Source organism: Oncorhynchus nerka, linkage group LG5 (assembly GCF_034236695.1).
Source record: "Oncorhynchus nerka isolate Pitt River linkage group LG5, Oner_Uvic_2.0, whole genome shotgun sequence".
NCBI classification, from domain to species: domain Eukaryota; kingdom Metazoa; phylum Chordata; class Actinopteri; order Salmoniformes; family Salmonidae; genus Oncorhynchus; species Oncorhynchus nerka.
Window position 1 is genome coordinate 37,661,185 of NC_088400.1, and position 23,500 is coordinate 37,684,684.

The 23,500-nt window shown below is 43.7% G+C and overlaps 1 protein-coding gene across 1 annotated transcript; it reads left to right on the plus strand.

The window, feature by feature from the left end:
• The first annotated feature begins 1,227 nt into the window (after positions 1–1,227).
• Positions 1,228–23,176, plus strand: LOC115129459 (fibrous sheath CABYR-binding protein-like). Its single transcript, XM_065018188.1, has 7 exons — positions 1,228–1,693; positions 4,967–5,067; positions 5,701–5,806; positions 11,069–11,151; positions 13,529–13,976; positions 16,655–17,836; positions 18,378–23,176. Exons 1-7 carry the CDS (start codon positions 1,618–1,620, stop codon positions 18,488–18,490), a joined length of 2,109 nt encoding a protein of 702 aa, XP_064874260.1. The 5' UTR covers positions 1,228–1,617; the 3' UTR covers positions 18,491–23,176.
• The last annotated feature ends 324 nt before the right edge of the window (positions 23,177–23,500 follow it).

Here is a 23,500-nt window from a genome sequence, read left to right on the forward strand (position 1 = left end):
TGACATGGAAGCCAAGAAGGGGAGTAAGGTGTGTGTGTGTGTGCTCAAACACACATGCATGTGGGGGTCTGGGAGAGGAAGTGTGTCAATCTGATGAATGGGCATGTGCCTGAACTCAATTTTATACACTAATTGTAGTCTCACCCATTAATTTCTAATGACCGGTCATTTTTGACCATGAACACCACAGGAACACAAAAGTTAAATAAAACACCCAAAATGTAATGAAAATCATCAACATGTCATGGAACCCTATGACAATCAGATTAAATTGACTACATTTTTCAGAGAGAAAACTTGTAAATCAGTCCAATTTGACCGGAACACAACAGGAAGGTTAAGATGTTCATACTATGGACTATTGAGATATTTCATTTTGAATTTTTAGGACCGCTTTAGGTATAAACATTTAATTTGGCCTTTACTAGAATAGCCCAGAGGAAAGCATTGAATAACACATTCATAAATGGCAACAAAAAAAAATAGAGTAAAAAATATATCATAGGTTTTTAAGTTTTTGTCCTAACTATAAGATATAAGACAGTTAAGGAAAACTTCCTTCATACTTCGATTTTTTTTTTAAAGTCAGATGAGTCCTGACACTACTTGTGAGAGTCTCCCCTTTCCATAGAGTGGTCATAAGAGTTTGTTGGTCAAACCGTTCGAAAGCTACAGACGTTTTTGTGAGAAAACCCATTTTCGGGATGACTCATGGTTTGACAAACACCGCTCAAGTTCTGTCGCCTTTCACCGCCGATATGGAAGTACGACATCGAAAGATTAAGACGTATCCAATGCAAAAAAAGATTATTTTTTTTCTTTTGGAAAAGTTTTATTATTGCAAACCAGCTAAAACATATTTTGTACCTAATTTTTTACACATAAAAACGGCATAAAAGCATAAAAACAGCATTTGAATATTACAATTAAGTTTGTTAAAAATTACATGTTGTTAAAACCAATAAAAACAACCATAAATAAAAGTATTTTTTATGTAAAACATCCAATTCTGTAAAATCAATTTAAAATGTGTATAAATTATTTAACAAAAGTAAAACATTTTTAAGACACGAAAAACATGTTAAAAAGGTACTTTGTTAAAAGGCTGTCTTCGGTCCTTTGTACAGGAATTGGGCGAGACCTTATCAGACTCGCCTCCTCCTGCTCATCTGAATCAATTTCCGTCCTGTCAGATACGGTATCTCTACTTGAAATTGACGGATTTTGATCGGGAGTTTTAAAATTATGTTACTTAGGTTGATGTAACGGTGTGTCAATCGACTAAGGGGTTTGGGTGCGTACACTGAACTCGTAAAATGGATGCACTCATAACAAGCGTACAGGAAAGACATTCCAAAAATGAAAGACACACCGATAAAACAAAATATATGTTTATGTTTAGGTTCCACGTGCTTGACGTTTGACCGTTTCCCTTGTGCGTGAGAAAAGGGGGAGGTGAAGAACCGTCTGAGAAGACACACATCCAGCGCTGAGCGCAAGCTAGATAGGGCTCTCCTTCGCTCCTCTCACACACGACCAGTTTACGCCATTCATTCTGCGCTCCCTTGCTCCGGCACACGCTGCATTCCTACGGTAGTTTTTGGATAGCGAGCGGCGATGTTTCTCTGCAGAGCGGCTTGGCAAAGATATGGGCCTTTGGCAAGGAAGGTAGCCCAACAGTTATCTAGAGATGGTGAGTATTTACATGATGGGTTCAAAATATGGAGAGATCTAATTAAATTACATTTGTACATGATACAAGATGGCAAATGTGTATGCATGTTGGTTTTTCATTCCTCTGTAGGATAGGCTACGGGCAGAGGAATATGCGTGCATTTCAGAAGAGAACATTTTGTTCTCATGTGTTTTGGCTTTTGAAACCGTCGCATCCCACATATGAAAGATGGCACCGGTGTTACAGGACAAGGGAAGTGAAGGTCAATTGGAATGTTGACCAATGATGCTCTGAATATTTTCATTGTATCTATGTTGATCATTTTATTGGAGCATTGCTACATTTTAAAGGGAAAGTCCTGTTTTCCCCATGTTCAAGTAATCTCATGCTCAAAGTATCCTAACAATTTTGTTCCGAAATGAATTCGGTGTTACTATACAGACTCAGCGATGGCCTACTACTGTGCCAATAAATCGTTGAAATCCTCTCCAATCATTAGATTATGGCAGCTTGTCACTTCGTATTAAGGGCGATTGCACGGCCTAGGTGTTCACATGATCCATTTTAACCAATTACGAAACACGCAATTTGAAAGGGAATGTATCAATTAATTGAAGCTCGTTACATAACGTTTGTGGGTTTTAAACACTAATAATATGTGACCTTCATTATGTCAAAGATGGCATAGAAATAGGGTTCATGCTTTTGCTCACGTGGTGTGATCATGGTCCCAATGTATAAGACTGTGGACAGAGGCACGCGTTTCTCGCCATACAGCTGCTCCCACGGGAGCGCGCACCAATGAACTTGCATTCTATGAACAAAAATGGTTGACCTAATCAGTGTTTCAAAGCCGGAGTAAGCATTCATTTTAAATATTTACCATGGGCATAGTTCAGTAAACCATATGCTGTACTCACACCTATATTTAGGCTTCTGAGAAGGTCCATTTTAATATTTGGACCTTTATTAAATTGTCAAAAGTTTTACCTTACACTATACTATGTGCCTTCACATTTTAGTAGAATGTCCACACCTTTTGCTTACATGGTATTGCTCGTAATTTGCTGTAGCTCCTGCAGAACGTGGTTTTGCTGCTCTTAGACAAGTGCCCAAGGGCTAGGCAACGATAGCAACATGACGTGCCGTGAGCTTTTGGCACAGCGTTCTCTTCATTGACACACACACTCAAAGTCGAGCTTGTCCGGTGTCCTGCTGTCAGACACCATTGGTGGCCTCTTATGAGATTACGCAACAACACCGGCCCCTGCTTTGCGTCTGTGCAGTATACAACCACAGATGGAACAATGAGCCAGATGTTTAATCGGATGTGTAACTATGAAGCATCCGGTTGCCATTTCTATTTACCACCACATTTAGTGATGAGATGAAGCCCAGTGGCCGGGAGTGGGAGAAGATGGAGCGAGATGTATTTTGGCCGATATTCTGTTAATTTTCTTACCGATTAAACATTTGATCTCAATAGTTGTCTGTTCCCAAAACTAGAATCTGTTACAAAGAAGGTGGATTAAGTTATGTAGACTTTACCCTTTGCCAAAGTTTTTTTTTTAAGTGCGATGTTTAGGATTGCAAGGGCAAATTTAGTTATTACACACACACACACACTTCAGTTCCCTAACAGAAATATACAGACACATACTAGAACATGCCAATAGGATCTCGCTAGCTCATGCTTGGCTCTGCCCCACCCCCTTGCTTGTTCTGCCCACTATTATCCATTTGCTCCCTTTGGAAATAACAGGCTGTTGTCTATTTTGGGTTAGTTATAAAAAATCAAAAATATTTGATACATTTCTACATCTACATGCAAGAAGGGGCCTCTTCTCATGGCAGTGGGGCCCTCCCTGCCCACTCTCCTTCCTTGACCAGTACTTAGGCACACAGAGTATCATAGTTTAATTTTATGACCCACAACCCCTCATACTCTCTCAATCCCACACCACCTTAACCCTGCAACTCCTGTGAGGGTTTAACAGATTAGTTGGTATAAATAACAGGGTACAGTGACAATCCCTATGTTGATGTTTTGAATGGAGAAACTCACGTACTATGTAGTTAGAACCCATTTATAATCAGCGACACTGTTATTTCCTAATTATCAGGATCAAGAGGAAATTGACACAAACGGGGACTAGTTATGTCTAAAATAAAATTCTATTTCCTTTTCCCCCATTAAATTGTCGACTTTATTTGGGCCTAAAATTACTGGTCCCCCACTTTGCACACTGATTGTGAAAGGCATGCAGGCTCTCCTGATAGTTTAGACTGTGCTTGTTTACTGTACAAGTGAAACTGGACACTTGTGATTTGTGGTTTTCTCCACTGTAGCTACTTGACAGATTTATTTGTACTGTGGCAAAGCCAGAAGTCCGTTTCTGTGACAGTCTGTCTGTACGGTAGATTTCTGTCTTCGTGAATTTTCGTGTGTTTTGAATCCTGTCTGTGTTCTAAACTTGCATGCTTGTTGTGTGGTAAGTGTGTGCGTATGATTGTGTCCGTCTTTGTGTGTTGTACGTGTCTAGTTTTTGTGTGCCTGTCTGCAGTGAGGGCATGGCACAAACCTACAACAGCATTAGCAGGAATCTGTGACTATGGCCGAAGTCTTGAAGTTGTAAACAAAGTGCCTGGCTGCAGTGTTCTCCTGCTGATGTAATGGCACTCAGGCAAAACACAATCAAAGTGAAACAACGACGTCAAATGACACAACACCACCTTGTGCGGAGTATCATCAAAATATGCGTCTGGAGAGAGTGTTTAAAAAAATAAAAATAAACTTGAATATTAGTGGTGGGTCATTTCACCTGCTTTTGAATGTTGCTATTGCGCTGACCTGCTAGGAAAATTGCTTTAGGTAGAATTTGATTCAATTTGTATTTGACTATCTTTTCTTTTACAATAGACTATTTAAAAAAGCTGCCCAGTGTTACTCTGGTTGAAGGTCTACCAGAGGATCACTGAAGTCTATTTCAGTTGGAGGCAAATGAGCTCTGACAGGCACATTCCTGGACACCTAAACGCATTCCACCCAATCCAATAAACAGACAGGGATTGTGCTTCAACAAAGCCTCTGTCCTCACGCTTCTGTCTCGCTCTTTCTGAGGATTGTTTTGATGCATTAGGTCTATGTCAATCTAATAGGGAGTCAGGGTTATAGGGCGGGTTCAAGATCAAATGTCGAATATCCTGTTTACATCTACCATGTTTCCTTCTCACTGATGACCACTCTGAAGGCCGGGTGAGTTGTGCTATGACTTTTTTTTTTTTTTGTAGTGTTGCCACGACGACAAATGTCATCAGTCCCCGGTGGTACTGGTGATAACATCGTCTACGCCCTGCTGTGTGGCGGGGCCTTCGCTGGAGCCATCGCATACGTGAGTCTACGCCTGGCCATTTGAATTTGATCTGTCTGAGTTCAGATGACGTAGTTTAGAGATAAACTATAATACCAAACTGGCTGATTTCATAAACCTTTACAACTCTAGAATGTGCTCTGTTTTATTATGTGACATGGCTAAAGTTATTATTATTATTTTCGGTCTTTAAAAAAAAATGTATTGTTTTTCTCCCCAATTTCATGGTATCCAATTGGTAGTAACTGTCTTGTCTCATCGCTGCAACTCCTGTACGGACTCAGGAGAGGCGAAGGTCGAGAGCCGTGCGTCCTCCGAAACACAACCAAGCCGCAGTCACTTAACCCGGAAGCCAGCCGCACCAATGTGTCGGAGGAAACACTGTGCACCTGGTGACTGTGTCAGTGTGCGCTGCGCCCAGCCCGCCACAGGAATCGCTAGTGCACGATGGGACAAGGACATCCCTGCTGGCAAAACCCTCCCCTAACCCGGGCGACGCTGCGCCAATTGTGCGCCGTGGGTCTCCCGGTAGCAGCCGGGCTGGGTCAACATGGCTAAAGTTGCCCTCCAAAATAATTTTATAGATTTCTCTGGTAGAGGTGAAGATATTACTATTTTGAGCATTTAAAATGTTCTTTGTGTTTCTTCCAACAGACATACAGCACTGTGACCACAGACCACGCCAGATTCAATGACCGTGTAGCGGATATCAACGCTCGTCCCAAGACTGTGTGGTCGCCCAAACCATGGCCTCCCAAGAGTCAGTCTCAGCTCACCCACCATCTTACCGCACAACCTCACCCACCGTCTTACCGCACAACCTCACCCACCATCTTACCTCACCCACCGCCTTACCGCACAACCTCACCCACCATCTTACCGCACAACCTCACCCACCGTCTTACCGCACAACCTCACGCACAACCTCACCCACCAACTTACCGCACAACCTCACCCACCGTCTTACCCGCACAACCTCACCCACCGTCTTACCGCACAACCTCACCCACCGTCTTACCGCACAACCTCACCCACCGTCTTTCCGCACAACCTCACCCACCATTTTACCTCACAACTTCACCTACCATCTTACCGCACAACCTCACCCACCATCTTACCTCACAATCTGACCCACATTCTTACCTCCCAATCTCAACTAACCCATCATGTCATGACAGGTTGTTGAATAAGACACGGTTTGGGTTTGGTCCTGACACTAAGGACTGTGACACACTCACTGTAAATACAGTTGGAGTCGGAAGTTTACATATACCTTAGCCAAATACATTTAAACTCAGTTTTCACAATTCCTGACATTTAATCCAAGTAAAAATTCCCGGTCTTAGGTCAGTTAGGATCACTACTTTATTTTAAGAATGTTAAATGTCAGAGTAATAGTAGAGAATGATTTCTTTCAGCTTTTATTTCTTTCATCACATTCTCAATGGGTCAGAAGTTTGCATACACTCATTTAGTATTTGTTAGCATTGCCTTTAAATTGTTTAACTTGGACCAAACGTTTCGGTGAGCCTTCCACAAGCTTCCCACAATAAGTTGGGTGAATCTTGGCCCATTCCTCCTGACAGAGCTGGTGTAACTGAGTCAGGTTTTTAGGCCTCCTTGCTTGCACACGCTTTTTCAGTTCTACCCACACATTTTCTATAGGATTGAGGTCAGGGCTTTGTGATGGCCACTCCAATACCTTGACTTTGTTGTCCTTAAGCCATTTTCCACAACTTTGGAAGTATGCTTGGGGTCATTGTCCATTTGGAAGACCCATTTGTGACCAAGCTTTAACTTCCTGACTGGTGTCTTGAGATGTTGCTTCAATATATCCACATAATTTTCATTCCACATGATGCCATCAATTTTGTGAAGTGCACCAGTCCCTCCTGCAGCAAAGCACCCCCACAACATGATGCTGCCACCCCGTGCTTCATGGTTGGGATGGTGTTCTTCGGCTTGCAAGCCTCCCCCTTTTTCCTCCAAACATAACAATGGTCATTATGGGCAAACAGTTCTATTTTTGTTTCATCAGAGTAGAGGACATTTCTCCAAAAAGTATGATCTTTGTCCCCATGTGCAGTTGCAAACCGTAGTCTGGCTTTTTTATGGTGGTTTTGGAGCAGTGGTTTCTTCCTTGCTGAGAGGCCTTTCAGGTTATGTCGATATAGGACTCATTTTACTTTGTATATAGATAATTTTGTACCTGTTTCCTCTAGCATCTTCACAAGGTCCTTTGCTGTTGTTCTGGGATTGATTTGCACTTTTCGCACCAAAGTACGTTCATCTCTAGGAGACAGAACGCATCTCCTTCCTGAGCGGTATGACGGCTGCATTGTCCCATGGTGTTTATAGTTGCATACTATTGTTTGTACAGATGGAAATTGCTCCCCAAGGATGAACCAGACTTGTGGAGGTCTACAATTTGTTTTCTGAGGTCTTGGCTGATTTCCTTAGATTTTTTTCCCATGATGTCAACCAAAGAGTCACTGAGTTTGAAGGTAGGCCTTGAAATACATCCTCAGGTACACCTCCAATTGACTCAAATAATGTAAATTATCAGAAGCTTCTAAAGCCATGACATAATTTTCTGGAATTTTCCAAGCTGTTTAAAGGCATAGTCAATTTAGTGTATGTATACTTCTGACCCACTGGAATTGTGATGGAGTAAATTATAAGTGAAATAATCTGTCTGTAAACAATTGTCGGAAAAATGACTTGTGTCATGCACAAAGCCGATGTCCTAACCGACTTGCCGAAACTACAGTTTGTAAACAAGATATTTGTGGAGTGGTCGAAAAACAAGTTTTAATGACTCCAACCTATGTGTATGTAACTTCTGACTTCAACTGTAACTATTCATTGTCCACTGTTGCAATGCATTTTCAATTGGCGCATAAAAAATAGAAACCTGCTACACTCCCACCAGCTGCCAACCCACCCCATAACCCCCCTCTCAGTACAGTGGCCTAAGTCCTCTATTCATGAGTCATGGTTGGCACAGTAGCTCTGTCCTGTCTGTGTGTGAGAGAAAGAGGGATGTGATCCACGCTAGAGATTGTGGGACAGGAGGCCTGGATAATCCTTGACTTATTTCACCATGTCCGAGGAATGTCACTGAAGGACCACACGCACACGCTCATGCGCCTAAAGCCGTAGCATGGCTATTCAGTGTGTGTGTGTGTGTGTGTCTGTGTCCTATTTTCTCCTTTGGGAGAGCCTTCCTTCTGCAGTGGAAATCCTGCTGAGTTCATTAGAATAGACACACACACACACACTGAGGGTGTCTCCTGTCATGATGTATTATTAACTCTGACACAGACAGGCCAGCCCGCGGGTCAGGACAGCCCAACAGTGTGTGTGTGGAAATAACAAGTGGTCAGTAGTTTTGGCCAGACCACCATGGACTTCTAGCCAAGCAGGCCAGCCCCCCTCACATTCTCTGGCCGAACCAAGTCATTGCTATTCAGTGTCCAGGCAGCTGTCGGAGACCTGCGTATCCCACTATCACTCCTTTTCGTCTCTGCCAAAATCACTTCCTGCTAACAAAAACACTCTCCCGTCCAAGACTATTCTATTTATGCTTGCAGCTATTATGTCATCCAACAGTGGCTAGGGAGTTGGTTATTTATTGACACTGGGGGAGGACCATATCGTTCTACTGGTGCTGTATAAACACGAGATTAGATATACAACTAGCTTTTATTGTCCACTTGTAATGGATGTTTATTTTGGCAGACTTCACCGTGACGCTAAACTCCAAATACACAGATATCATCACACAAGCGCATGGCTATCTCACCCATAAACGCTCATGCACGCTCATACACGTGTGAAAAGATAAACAAGGCAACAATAAACATGTCGTCCCCCACGAATGATGCAGCACCCCCATGGGGCCAACTGAGATTGCGTGTGACTAACACATTCCAGTTATCTGCTATAGCTCCCGACTTGGGCAAATCAGTGTAAATTTGTAAATGACGGATCTCTATGGCAAGACTCATCATTCACCCAAGTTTTGTCCAAATCGGCCCAGTGCTGTCTGAGTTATCACGTGTGACTGACGAACGAATGGACTTATGGAGACAGATCCACAGTCCCCTCCCTCATATCATCGTGGGGGACAATAAAACACCATGCCAATATCATAACTGAGTACAGATCCGACAGATATATACTACGGCAACCTCATTCATATAAACTCAGCAAAAAAAGAAAAACTCCTCACTGTCAACTGTGTTTATTTTCAGCAAACTTAACATATGTAAATATTTGTATGTACATAACAAGATTCCACAACTGAGACATAAACTGAACAAGTTCCACAGACATAACATAAATGGAATAATGTGTCCCTGAACAAAGGGGGGGGGGGGGAATCAAAGGTAACAGTCAGTATCTGGTGTGGCCACCAGCTGCATTAAGTACTGCAGTGCATCTCCTCATGGACTGCACCAGATTTGCCAGGTCTTGCTGTGAGATTTTACCCCAGTCTTCCACCAAGGCACCTGCAAGTTCCCGGACATTTCTGTACCACATGAGGGAGGAGTATGTCTTCCATATAACGCACAGCGTTGAGATTGCCTGCAATGACAACAAGCTCAGTCCTATGATGCTGTGACACACCGCCCCAGACCCTCCACCTCCAAATCGATCCCACTCCAGAGTACAGGCCTCGGTGTAACGCTCATTCCTTCGATGATAAACGCGAATCTGACCATCACCCCTGGTGAGACAAAACCTGAAGAGCACGTTTTGTCATTCCTTTCTGGTCCAGGGACGGTAGGTTTGTGCCCATGGGTGACGTTGTTGCCGGTGATGTCTGGTGAGGACCTGCCTTAGAACAGGCCTACAAGCCATTAGTCCAGCCTCTCTCAGCACATTGTGGACAGTCTGAGCACTGATGCTGGGATTGTGCGTTCCTGGTGTAACTCAGGCAGTTGTTGTTGCCATCCTGTACCTGTCCTGCAGGTGTGATGTTCGGATGTACAGATCCTGTGCAGGTGTTGTTACACGTGGTCTGCCACTGCGAGGACGATCAGCTGTCCGTCCTGTCTCCCTGTAGTGATGTCTTAGGCGTCTCACAGTACGGACATAGCAATTTATTGACCTGGCCACATCTGCAGTCCTCATGCCTCCTTGCAGCATGTCTACGGCACGTTCAAGCAGATAAGCAGGGATCCTGGGCATCTTTCTTTTGGTGTTTTTCAGAGTCAGTAGAAAGGCCTCTTTAGTATCGTAAGTTGTCATAACTGTGACCTTAATTGCCTACCGTCTGTAAGTTGTTCGTGTCTTAACGACCGTTCCATAGGTGCATGTTCATTACTTGTTTATGGTTCATTGAACAAGCATGGGAAACCGTGTTTAAACCCTTTACAATGAAGATCTCTGATGTTATTTGGATTTTTACTAATTATCTTTGAAAGACAGGGTCCTGAAAAAGGGACATTTCTTTTTTTTGCTGATTTTACATGCAGCAGGATCATTGTGTAGATCTCTCATCCATATACTCCATAGCCTTATATTACACTGAACAAAAATATAAACGCAACATGCATCAATTTCAACGATTTCACTGAGTTATAAGGAAATCAAGTCAGTTGAAAAACATTTATTAGGCCCTAATCTATGGATTTCACATGGCTGGGCAGGGGTGCAGCCATGGGTGGGCCTGGGAGGGTGTAGGCCCACCCACTGGGGAGCAAGGCCTTTTATTGTCCCCAGCACAAGGTGCACCTGTGTAATGATCATGCTGTTTAATCACCTTCTTGATATGCTAGACCTGTCAAGTGGATGGATTATCTTGGCAAAAGAGAAATGCTCACTAACAGGGATATAAACAAATTTGAGAGAAATAAGCTTTTTGTGCATATGGAACATTTCTGGATTATTTTATTTCAGCTCATGAACCATGGGACCAACACTTTACATGTTGCGTTTATATTTTTGTTCAGTATATAATCCATATAAAACCCTGTAAATCTGTGACACTGTGCTTCTCTGTGTCTGTTTTCAGGCAGGGATGAGGAAGAGGACGGTGAGTGCCTATGTGTGGCTCTACTGGCTAATGTCTTTCATTTTTATAATAACTCACAGCCTGTTAAATGACTCTCTGAATGACCAATGAAACTTTGTCTTAGACTAAGGGTACCTTGGCATGGATTTGATTATTCTCTCACTGATTGCCTTGAAATGTATGTTTCTCTATTGGTGCACTCACACCTAGATTTTTCTCTAGATACATTCACAAAACTGCATTTCACAGAATTCTGAGGACCAATGGTGGGGAAAAGGAGCGGATTCATGGGCTCTGAAATGAGTGGAGTCTTCATGTATTGTATTTCAATGATTGAGCCAAATGCTGTGAATTGCCATGATGATAATCTACAGTATAGTTAGTAGTGATGTCTCCAATCATTGTAGGGTTCCTAAATCCTCATTGGTTAGTCACTGCAGAGCACCAATCACATAGCTTCTTACGCCCACTCTGAGATCTCCCTGTTCTGGTTAATAACTGCCTGAGCCATTTGTCTCATCTGCAAAAAAAATCAGCCAATTTATCAGCAATGAGTGCTTCCAAACTTCTGGCCTTAAATGCTTTCTATTTACATATAGTAGAACTGGCATAACGGTGTGAGACAGATGACCGTTTATTTGAATTGACACCTGGATAAGGTGTCGGGTCAAGAACAGGTTCTGCGCTCTGATTTTCTGGACTTAGTTTTGGAAGTTTCACAACCCAATGCCTTAGCTTTCTGTCATTGGCAGAAAAAATATTGTTAGGGGACCCAAAGCATGTAGTTGATGGAAAACCTTCTGTTGACGGTAATATTTGGGAGGACCTGTTCCCTGTACACAATGTTTGTTCCCTGTACACAATGTCTTGGTTTCTCTAGATGGTAAACTCTAGATGGCCTACTCCTGTTGATGACTTTGATATAGACATTTTTATCGGAGTGATTCTGAAACTAGAAAACTCAGCCTCTCCTTTCTGGCCCCACCCCACCCAGCTTCTCCCATCTGACCCTAACCTGATCCTATTGGCTGAAATACCTGTTAATCAGAACAGGGGGCTCCCCTCCTTGACACTACTCCTTTCCTACTGTACGATCCACCCCAAAACGTGCCCACCCTTCAAACCCTCTCTCACTGTTAACCCCCCAACCTCTCGTAAACCCGTACCTCTTTATTAAAGAGTCTTTATTCCCTACCAAACTCAATGTCCACACTGACGCCACTCGTCAAACTGAAACAGGTGATGTCATCTTAGTGCCCCTTTACACCTAGAATGCTAATTCACTATTGGCATTATCAGTCATTTTGGTGAGATAAGCCTGTAGGGATTTGATGATCATAGTCTTTGATGTTAAATTTGCGTACTTGATAATGGTGAAATTGTAATCTGATTTTAAGTCCTTTTTTTGGGTTAAAGGTTCTCTTCCTCCTTTTTGCGCTAACGCTCTCCTATTTTTACTCTTTTCAGTGTAAAACTAAATTGGCTATACGTCAGGGGACTTTATAGCCTGCTGGACTCTTTGGATGAATCTGAAAAGGGGGAAATCTCCTACTTTCCTCCTTCTCCTGTATGACCGAACAAGTCCTGCTTACGTCCCATACGTTCAACTTCTGTCTGTTTCTGAACGTTTCTCCTCTGGACACTTCGTTCTATCTATTGCCCCAATTTTGTATTTATTTGATGAACTGTTTTTGTGGCGTCTTCCAGGATGGAATCGTGTTGATGGATAAATGTGTAAACAGACCGACTGCCTCAATTTAAAATTAAATGCACACAAACCATCTGGCTTTTCTGTTAATGTTGGAATTTCCAGGTATTGGTTGCTTTGATGGGATGGTAAGATTCACCATCTTTATCCCCTCACTCCTTAGTCCACCCTCTGACCTCTAACCCCTGATCCTGTATACCTCCCCTATGTCACTTTCATTTTGCTCCTCTCCTTTTGTTCTTTTTCTCTCTTTCTCCCCTCCTTTTCTCTCTTGTCTCGTTGGGCTTTGCATGTGGTTCTGCAGTGAATTCTCTTCTGTAGTGGAGTGAATTCTCTTCTGTGGTGGAGTGAATTCTCTTCTGTGGTGGAGTGAATTCTCTTCTGTGGTGGAGTGAATTCTCTTCTGTGGAGTGTGGTATGAGCCGGAGGTGTGGTAAGATGAGTGGCATGGGCGTGTGTGATGCGTTGTGTGATTGTTTCATTGTGTACACGGCAGCTCAATGATAAGTAATGAATGTAAATATGATTTAAGATAAAAACATTAACGTAGTACTTTATCTGAATATTCTGTTATATTACAGGCTAGTGTTATGTAGGCGTGAGTAGTGTAATTCACATGCCCTGCAAATACTCTTACTTATTTCGTGTTGTAAAGCTTACTCAGGCAGTGTTTCAAAGGCCCATGCCATCTTTACTGATTCATATATTTTTCTGTCTCTCTCTCTCTCTCTCTCTCTTTTTAAAAATGTCAGGTGAGGAAGCAGCAGCCTGGGGAGGAGGAGGAGGAGGCGGCTGAGGAGGGAGGAGAGGAGGAGGAGGCAGCAGCAGAAGAGGCTGGAGAGGAGGCTGCAGTTGAGGAGGCTGTAGCGGCGGAAAACGGAGCAGAACCCGCGGAAGAGGCCTCAGTCGAGGCCGAGGCAGTCTCTGAAGAACCGGCTGTGGAGGCAGCGGCAGTAGAGGCAGAAGCAGCGGCCGAGGCAGTCTCTGAAGAACCAGCTGTGGAGGCAGCGGCAGTAGAGGCAGAGGTGGCACCAGCAGAAGTGGAGACTGTGGTGGAGGAGATTATAGAGGCTGTTGCTGAGGTCGCAGAAGAGGTCATCGAGGTGGCAAATGAAGTGGAGGCAGCAGCAGAGGAAGTGGCCGTGGAAGAGGCTGCTGAGGAGGCAGTTGCCGTGGAAGAGCCGGAGGAGGAGATCAACGGTACGGGCCCAGAGGAGGAGGCAGTCCCAGAGGCTGCTGTTGCTGCTGAGTAACGCACACACACCACAGGGAGGCACACGCTGTCTGTCCTTCACCACCCGAACACGCACTCCGATAGGCCAGCAACAACAGGGAGATTATGTGTACACTGTTCCTACACCATAGAGTACCACTACAGCGTCTAACACTGATCTCACCTGGTTCTAAAACCACTGTAGAGCTAGACTCCTCTGCCGTGAAGGTTATTCTCTAGAAGAGAACACTTTATTTACTAGTTTATTAGAGTTTACTTAGAGGGCAGAGAGTAAATAATGGTATGGCTGGTTTTGTAAGTGAAAGTGTTTAAAGACAGAAGCTTCAAGGTTTTTGTGTGGGGTTTGATTTTCTGTATTTCGAAATCTCCTGACTATGTACAGTATATTTGTTGTGAGTCCAGCAGATGGTAAAAGTGCTGAAACAGCTTTTACAAGTGAATTCAGTCAGAACAGCAGGTCACCGCTGTGAGACCTTTTTAGAAAGTGGCAGTGATGTCATCCATCTCAACCTCATATCACAGTAAGGATGGAAATACACAATAGTGCAAATCACTGTGCCCCCTCCCCCCAATAGTGAAATGTGACGTAAAACCTGCTTATTTCCCCTTTCCCCCTCCAAACTACCTTTATTCACCCCTTCCCTCTCTCCCTTCTTCCTCTCAAACACTGTGTACAAGAGGCCCGATGCCGCATGCAAACACAAACAGGAAAACACCTCAAATGCGCCATTTGATTATCTTTTTTTGTTTTGTAATGTGTAAGACCAGTCCACGGCCAACCAACCACTAATACTCAGGCTTTTTTGGGGAGATATTACATGGATAACTGTACATTTCTAAGCCTCTTAACTTATGCTTCTCTGCCAGATATCACGGAGTTGGTCCATGCCGATGTAACTTTGTTTAACTAAACCCGCTGTAGCCGCGTGATGGCTTCTGCTCGCACAGACAACGCTGAAACCTGCTCTGTAGCTGTAACAAAACAAACGGTTGCCGTGTGTTTTCATTCTTAACTGTAAAAGTGGAACTTGGAGGGAATGACCTCGCAAGGTTAAAATGTGAGGAAATCAACCATGTGTGGTCATTCAGATTTGCTCTTTTTTAAAAAAACAGCTAACGTAGTGAGTCGTCGTGTAAGTGATTCAGGGAATTCATCGAGCCATAACAATAAAATGACTGGAAAGATCCCCTCCCGTGTTGAGTTTGTCTGGGTTTGGTTTGCTTGTGCTAATACGCTATGCTTGTAGGGTTTTCGGGAGTCCTACAAGGTCTTTCCAAAGCAGCAATGGTTTCCATCACGAGGACAAATGACAAGACAATACACTTCCGATCTAATATTATGCGGGTTGTACCATGAAGAACCTAGGGATAAATCCACCACACTGACACTAGGAGTTCATTCACCTCTGCACTGTTACCCCATGAGTCAACAAACAATTTACTTTAGCCCAGGACACATATCAGAAAAGCTCCCTAGTTCAAGACAAATGTTTGAAATCAAACCATTATCCCATTTGGTGTGTGTTCCTTTGTGATATTTGTCAGGAAGGCATTTTATTTTATTTGTGGTGGCCTCTATTTTTATGAAGGATGGTGGACAACATGCAAAAGTACTGTCTTTGCTGTATGTTCTGACGACTTATTTTGGAATGTCTTCTATTCACATTAGAAATGACTCGTTCACCCTTAAAAGGCATGTTGCGTTTCATACGTGCACCATATGGGGAAGGGTCATGTACAGTTAACTGCTATTCCACACACTGTTCCTTCATTACTTCTACTGCTTCCTGTGCCCTCTTCCATTCAATGCTTCTCCTGTCACCGCACCTTTTATTTCGATGCCATCTACACCCATGCCACTGCTACCCTGTATGTTGAAGTTCTGCAACAGTAGGCTCCACCCTAACTCTCTCGAAACCACCCATTGTTTTGCGGTCACTCAATGCTCTGGCGGGTACATTCTTACCATAGCCTGACAGTCTGCATTGGTCCAATACGTTTCTGCTTTGCATCATTCACCAACATGTGCAACAAATAAGAGGTTTTAATGACTGGTCCAGCGGAACTTTTAGATATGGGACTTTTGGGGAGAAAGTGATGCATGCAATAGAGGTCAATGCATGGTTAAAGTACACTTTGATCTGTACAATGTTGATGCAAACGCAACAAAAAATGCACGGGTGACCTAAAAGTAGTCTCAACACATTCGGATTGCCTTTCTATCTGAAGAAGCACAAGCTAACACCTATGTCTGTACAAATTGTAGTTTTTTTTCTAACTAATTTCACGTTTTTACATGGCAAGCTGCCTTGTCGGTCTTCTCCCTGTGACCTCTGTCTGGCTAATGGCTACGTGTTGGTCTGGGTATTCTCCCTAACCCACACAGTGGGCTGAGACCGTAAGGGTTTTGGTCAAACTGTACTATTTAAACAAGAATGTGTCTTTCACCATCTCGTGGGAATTGTGCACAGACTTCTACAATGTTCACGTTGGCATGTCTAACTCACTCTGTTTTCCTGGATCTCCTTTCTTCTATCACACTGGGTGCTATGTGCTATGTTGATTGAGTTGGAGATCAATTGTGAGTCAGTCTTTTTGTAACATGAGTGTGAGTGATGTTTGGGCGCTGGGTTCTGTCTTGCAGTGGAACCAGTCATTCTGGCAGCAGCCTCTGCTTTGGAGGTGACGACAGTCGCTGAAGTGGTCAAAGAAGTGGTTGTGCCTATTGTAGAAGAAGTCGAGGAGGCCGCCCCAGTGGAGTCCCCAGCCGCCCCAGTGGAGGAGTCCCCAGCCGCCCCAGTGGAGGAGTCCCCAGCCGCCCCAGTGGAGGAGTCCCCAGCCGCCCCAGTGGAGGAGTCCCCAGCCGCCCCAGTGGAGGAGTCCCCAGCCGCAGTGGAGGAGTCCCCAGCCGCAGTGGAGGAGTCCCCAGCCGCAGTGGAGGAGTCCCCAGCCGCAGTGGAGGAGTCCCCAGCCGCAGTGGAGGAGTCCCCAGCCGCAGTGGAGGAGTCCCCAGCCGCAGTGGAGGAGTCCCCAGCCGCAGTGGAGGAGTCCCCAGCCCCAGTGGAGGAGTCCCCAGCCCCAGTGGAGGAGTCCCCAGCCCCAGTGGAGGAGTCCCCAGCCCCAGTGGAGGAGTCCCCAGCCCCAGTGGAGGAGTCCCCAGCCCCAGTGGAGGAGTCCCCAGCCCCAGTGGAGGAGTCCCCAGCCCCAGTGGAGGAGTCCCCAGCCCCAGTGGAGGAGGCCCCAGCCGCAGTGGAGGAGGCCCCAGCTTCTCAACTTGAGGCTGCACCTGTAGAAGAGGCCCCGGCTGCAGTGGAGGAGGCCCCGGCTGCAGTGGAGGAGGCCCCGGCTGCAGTGGAGGAGGCCCCGGCTGCAGTGGAGGAGGCCCCGGCTGCCCCACTTGAGGCTGAAGTGAAGGAGGCTGCAGTGGAGGAGGCTGCAGTGGAGGAGGCCCCAGCTGCCCCATTTGAGCCCACACCCGTAGAAGAGGCCGCAACCATAGAAGAGGCCCCAGCTGCGGTGGAGGAGGCCCCAGCTGCGGTGGAGGAGGCCCCAGCTGCCCCACCCGTAGAAGAGACCCCACCTGAGGTGGAGGAGGCTGCAGTGGAGGAGGCCCCAGCTGCGATGGAAGAGACCCCAACTGCAGTGGAGGCTGCCCCAGTTGTGGTGGTGGCACCTGTGGAGGCGCCCAAGAAGGAGTACATTGTAGTGGTGCTGGAGGGAGCAGCCAAGACTGATAAGAGGCCCAAAGTCCTGGGGGTCGGCCCCATGACCGGCAGGATCATCCCATCTCCAGACGATGATGAGGCCCCTGCTGCTGAGGTAAAAGGTAATTTGACAACTAACAGCATGCAACTGATCAATAGAATGTTTGATTAGTTGGAATAGTATATGCAAAATAGGACTAACACTGTCTATAAATGCACAGATTGTTCATTTTCAATTACAAAATCACGAATGATGATGATGCAACAGCCGTGGCGGTAGTACTGGGAGTTGTATCTCACATTTAGAAATCTAGGTTAATAGGATACTGTCACTTCAGTGCTAGTCATAGTATTGTGATCTAACGTGATCTCACCGTCTGTCTTCAGGGCAAGCGACGGCTGCTTAGTATGCAGTAGAACCACCTGACAGGTACAGAGCTTTACTACAGTCGCCTCCTGAAGTCACTTCTCTAAGATATTAGGAAGCAACATTTTCCTTTGTGGGTGTAGTGTAACGGAGTCTAACCTGAACCTGTAAGGGTTTTTCACTGGTGAATAGATGCCTACTTACTTGTGTAACTTTTGTCTGTCTGGTCTGTCATGCACCAGTCTTGATACACTGTGTATTTATGTCAAATGTTTTCTTCTTTCTATTCGTCACAGTAAGCACTTGGAGCCCCTGGATGATATACAGTTTCTCTACCCTGAGGGAGAAGAGGGGATGTGCCTTCCCCAACCCCCCTTTCATTGACCTCTCCACACACTTTGACCCTTGATATTGAATATTGATCTGTAGTATAAAACTTGTCTTCTCGTCTTGGTCTAGGGAATTATCTGTGTATACAGTGCCTTGCGAAAGTATTCGGCCCCCTTGAACTTTGCGACCTTTTGCCACATTTCAGGCTTCAAACATAAAGATAAACACGCCCAATTTTTCAGTTTTTGATTTGTTAAAAAAGTTTGAAATATCCAATAAATGTTGTTCCACTTCATGATTGTGTCCCACTTGTTGTTGATTCTTCACAAAAAAAATACAGTTTTATATCTTTGTTTGAAGCCTGAAATGTGGCAAAAGGTCGCAAAGTTCAAGGGGGCCGAATACTTTCGCAAGGCACTGTATATTCAGATAATGCCTGCTTTATTGAAAAATACATGATCTGGTAGGTTTTTCTAGATGTACAACACCCCTCAAATTCCCCTCCCCCAAAAAAAGTCCCCCTCCGTCACACCGGGCAAGCTAAATTATAATAATCTGTGAATATTTGGCCATGAAAACATTCCTGGTTGACGTCAGGAGAATGTAACTGTTTGCCAAAGTTACACAAGTTTGCCAAAATACCTTAGACTAACTATTGGACTGAAATAGTTATATATTAACTTAATTTTGTAGCTCTCCATTAGAAGCTGGCAGGAACTGGGCCCAGCAGAATTTGACCCAATGTGATTGGTTGACGATATGACACACTGGCTCGCTAGCCTATACCCTACGTTTTGTCGGGTTGGAATGCAATCAATGTCAATTCTGATCAAATGAATGGGAACTCTAAATTGAAATACGCAGTGGTGGAAAAAGTACTACATTTTCATACTTGAGTAAAAGTAAAGATGCCTTAATAGAAAATTACTCAAGTTAAAGTGAAAGTCACCCAGTAAAATACTACTTGAGTAAAAACGTATTAAAGGTTTTAAATATATTTAAGTATCAAATATGCTGAAACATATCAAAAGTAAAAGTATAAATTTCAAATTCCTTATTAAGCAAATCGGTCAACACCATTTTCGTGATATCCAATTGGTAGTTAGTCTTTCCCATCGCTGGAACTCCCGTACGGACTCGGGAGAGGCAAAGGTCGAGAGCCATGCGTCCTCTGAAACAAGACCCTGCCAAGCCGCACTGCTTCTTGATACACTGCTCGCTTAATCCGAAAGCCAGCCACACCAATGTGTCGGAGGAAACAACTGGTGGCGGAAGTCAGCTTGCAGGCACCCGGCCCGCCACAAGGACTTGCTAGAGCACGATGGGACAAGGACATCCCAGCCGGGCCAAACCCTCCACAATTTAAATAAAATATAATAAATATTATGGATAGCCAAGAGCACACTCTAACACCGACATAATTTACAAACAACGCATTTGTGTTTAGTGAGTCCACCAGATCTGAGGCAGTAGGGATGACCAGGGATGTTCTTTTGATAAGTGCTTGAATTGGACCATTTTCCTGCCCTAAGCATTCAAAATGAAACACGTACTTTTGGGTGTCAGGGAAAATGTATGGTGTATAAAGTACAAAAAATATACTTAAGTAGTACTTTAAAGTATTTTTTACTTTACACCACTAGAAAAACGGAAGAAATGTACATTTTTTTGTGACTAAGTCAGGACACCTGAAAAGTGGCTGAAAAACAGGACTGTCCTGTGAAAAAACGGGACATATGGTCACCCTAACACAAAGGGTCAACCTACTAGACCACAATGTTAATCACAATGAACTTTGAACACCGGTAGGCTTACACATGTACACATACAGGCTTCAGATAAATACATCTGATCGAATATCAACTTCAATAGGGTAAAATAACAATAGACTACATCACCAATACACAAATGATCATTATATTCTCCTTTTAGGGGCGCTCCCCTGTAAATTGCACCGTGGTCATGCCCTTGACTATCCTCCCCATGCCCTAGTTTACTTCACCTAAGAAACTTCACAATGGTGTTTCGTAATTCATCATCATCCAATGCAATACTACATCTGATGCTTAGCCACCAAAAGTCAACCACTAATTGCTTCAGGACTGGGCAGGACAAGGTGGGGTTTTGGTGTGTCCAGCATTCTTTAACTATCCTCAGGTTTTTCCTCGTTGAGCCGATTCCAATGTGAACAGAAGTATTTAACTCTCAAAGAAGTATTTAACTCTCAAAGACATAGTGATCGGAGACTCTATATCTGAATCACTGGCTTGTTTTTGGGAGACGAGACAGAGTAGACTACCTCGGCATTCCTCCTCTTTTCCCCCAGCTGGTGATCCACAGACCTTTTATTAATGCAGTCGGAGTATTAAAGTTGAACCAACCTTCTCAGTTGCAAGACAGACATGGGATTATTTTTTGGGAAATGAGCATGATGAGAGTCTGTCAGGTTTTTACATTCAGTGATGTCGCTTAAGGTAGACTAGCATATTTCATGATATCGCTATTCAGCAATATTTCACAAGGCAGACATTTTTGTCTCTTTACTTTCTCCCACACCCTCTGTTGTAGAGTTGTTCTCTGTTTCCACACCATGGCTATAGAATACACAGCTGTTGGATAGACAATCCATTTGTGAAGCTGTATCTGAAATAGAAAAAAGCCATTTGTTTGAGTCTATAAATGTGGTTTCCGAGTCTGGTATAAACAGTCGTGTGTTGTTATCATATGAAAGTTGCATTTTTACTCAAGTCAGGCTTGTGTGGTTGCATAAGTTAATGCGATGCCTCAGTAAAGTGTGTTGCTATGGTTTTGTCTGCTTTTCAAATGATATGACTTATTAGTTTGTGTTAGATTCATGAATAAATGTTCAACTTTGTCAAAACCAGTTCAAATAATCGGTGGGCCAATACAAGGCTCTCACTGTACTTCTACAGATTTGTTGTAGAACTAGTTCTTCTCACTTTCCTTCCCTCACTTTATATATTGGAGTTCTTGCTATGTTTAGGCATATTTGAAAAGGGACTGAGACCATTCATAAGTGAATGTAAGCTTATTCCTAATTAAGGAGTGGGATAATTCAATTTGTCTGTCCTAATGTTTGCAGGCACTTTTTGTATGGGATATATATGGTACCAGTCAAACGTTTGGACACACCTACTCATTCCAGAGTTTTTCTTTATTTGTACATATATTTTTTTACATTGTAGGATAATAGTAATAGAAGACATCAACTGTGAAATAAAACATGGAATTATGTAGTAACCAAAAAAGTGTTAAACAAATCAAAATATTTTATATTTGAGAATCTTCAAAGTAGCCACCCTTTGCCTTGACAGCTTTGCACACTCTTGGCATTCTCTCGACCAGCTTCATGAGGTAGTCACCTGGAATGCATTTCAATTAACAGGTGTGCCTTGTTAAAGTTAATTTGTGGATTTTCTTTCCTTCTTAATGCATTTGAGCCAATCAGTTGTGTTGTGACAAGGTAGGATAGGTATACAGAAGATAGCACTATTTGGTAAAAGACCAAGTCCACATTATAGAAAGAACAGCTAAAATAAGCAAAAATAAATGATAGTCCATCATTATTTTAAGACAGGAAGGTCTGTCAATTCGTAAAATGTTAAGGACTTTGAACGTTTCTTCAAGTGCAGTATGATGAAACTGGCTCTCATGAGGACCGCCACAGGAAAGGAAGACCCAGAGTTACCTCTGCTGCAGAGGATAAGTAATTTACCCTTCCTCAGAAATCGGCATTTATCTGCACCCCAGAAATGGCAGTCCAAATAAAATGAAATGGCAGCTCTTCTTCACAGAGTTCAAGTAACAGACACATGTCAACATCAACTGTTCAGAGGATACTGCGTGAATCAGGCCTTCATTAGACTGGTGGAAATCTGTCCCTTGGTCTGATGAGTCCAAATGTTAGATTTTTGGTTCCTACTGCCGTGTCTTTGTGAGATGCAGAGTAGGTGAACGAATGATCTCCGCATGTGTGGTTCCCACTGCGAAGCATGGATGAGGAAGTGTGGGGGTGCTTTGCTGGTGAAACTGATTTATTTAGAATTCAAGGCACACTTAACCAGCATGGCTACCACAGCATTCTGCAGTGATACGCCATCCCATCTGGTTTGCGCTGAGTGGGACTATCATTTGTTTTTCAACAGGACAATGACCCAACACACCTCCAGGCTGTGTAAGGGATATTTGACCAAGAAGGAGAGTGATGGAGTGCTGCATCAGATGACCTGACCTCCACAATCACCCAACCTCAACCCAATTGAAATGGTTTGGGAGGAGTTGGACTGCAGAGTGAAGGATAAGCAGCCAACAAGTGGTCAGCACATTTGGGAACTCCTTCAAGACTGTTGGAAAAGCATTCCAGGTGACTACCTCATGAAGCTGGTTGAGAGAATGCCAAGTGTGTGCGGAGCTGTCATCAAGGCAAAGGGTGGCTACTTTGAAGAATCTCAAATATAAAACATATTTTGATTTGTTTAACACTTTCTTGGTTACTACATGATTCCATATGTGTTATTTCATATTTGATGTCTTCACTATTATTCTACAATGTAGGAAATAGTAAAAATAAAGAAAAACCCTTGAATATGTATGTGTCCAAACTTTTGACCGGTACTGTATATAGGGGCTTGTTCTGTCATGTGAGTGGATGGCTTGCCACTGTGCAATGGCCTAGCATGGGCCAGAAACTGACTGTGAAACAACATTGCTGTTTTTCTGAAATAAAGAGGGAATCAAAAAGGAATATTTCGGTTGTCTGTTGCTTTACTTTTTGTGTCTCAACTTTGAAACCCCTCTACCATGTCTGCTATTGAAAACCCATCACGGCACTAATTATGTCCTGTATGCACTACCTTTGTCATAGTAAACCCACTAATTTTGTCCCCAGGCTCAATTGGGGGATGAGAATATAAACTCGCAACCATAGGAATACAACACAATATTCAGACTGACGCTCATGTAGTTAGTTATGACATACACCAGCAGTCGTCCAGTAATCACAATGGATGTATTCCTGTAGCCATTTCTATTTACAGAAGTGTTCTGAAAAGGGCTTTATCGACCAGTG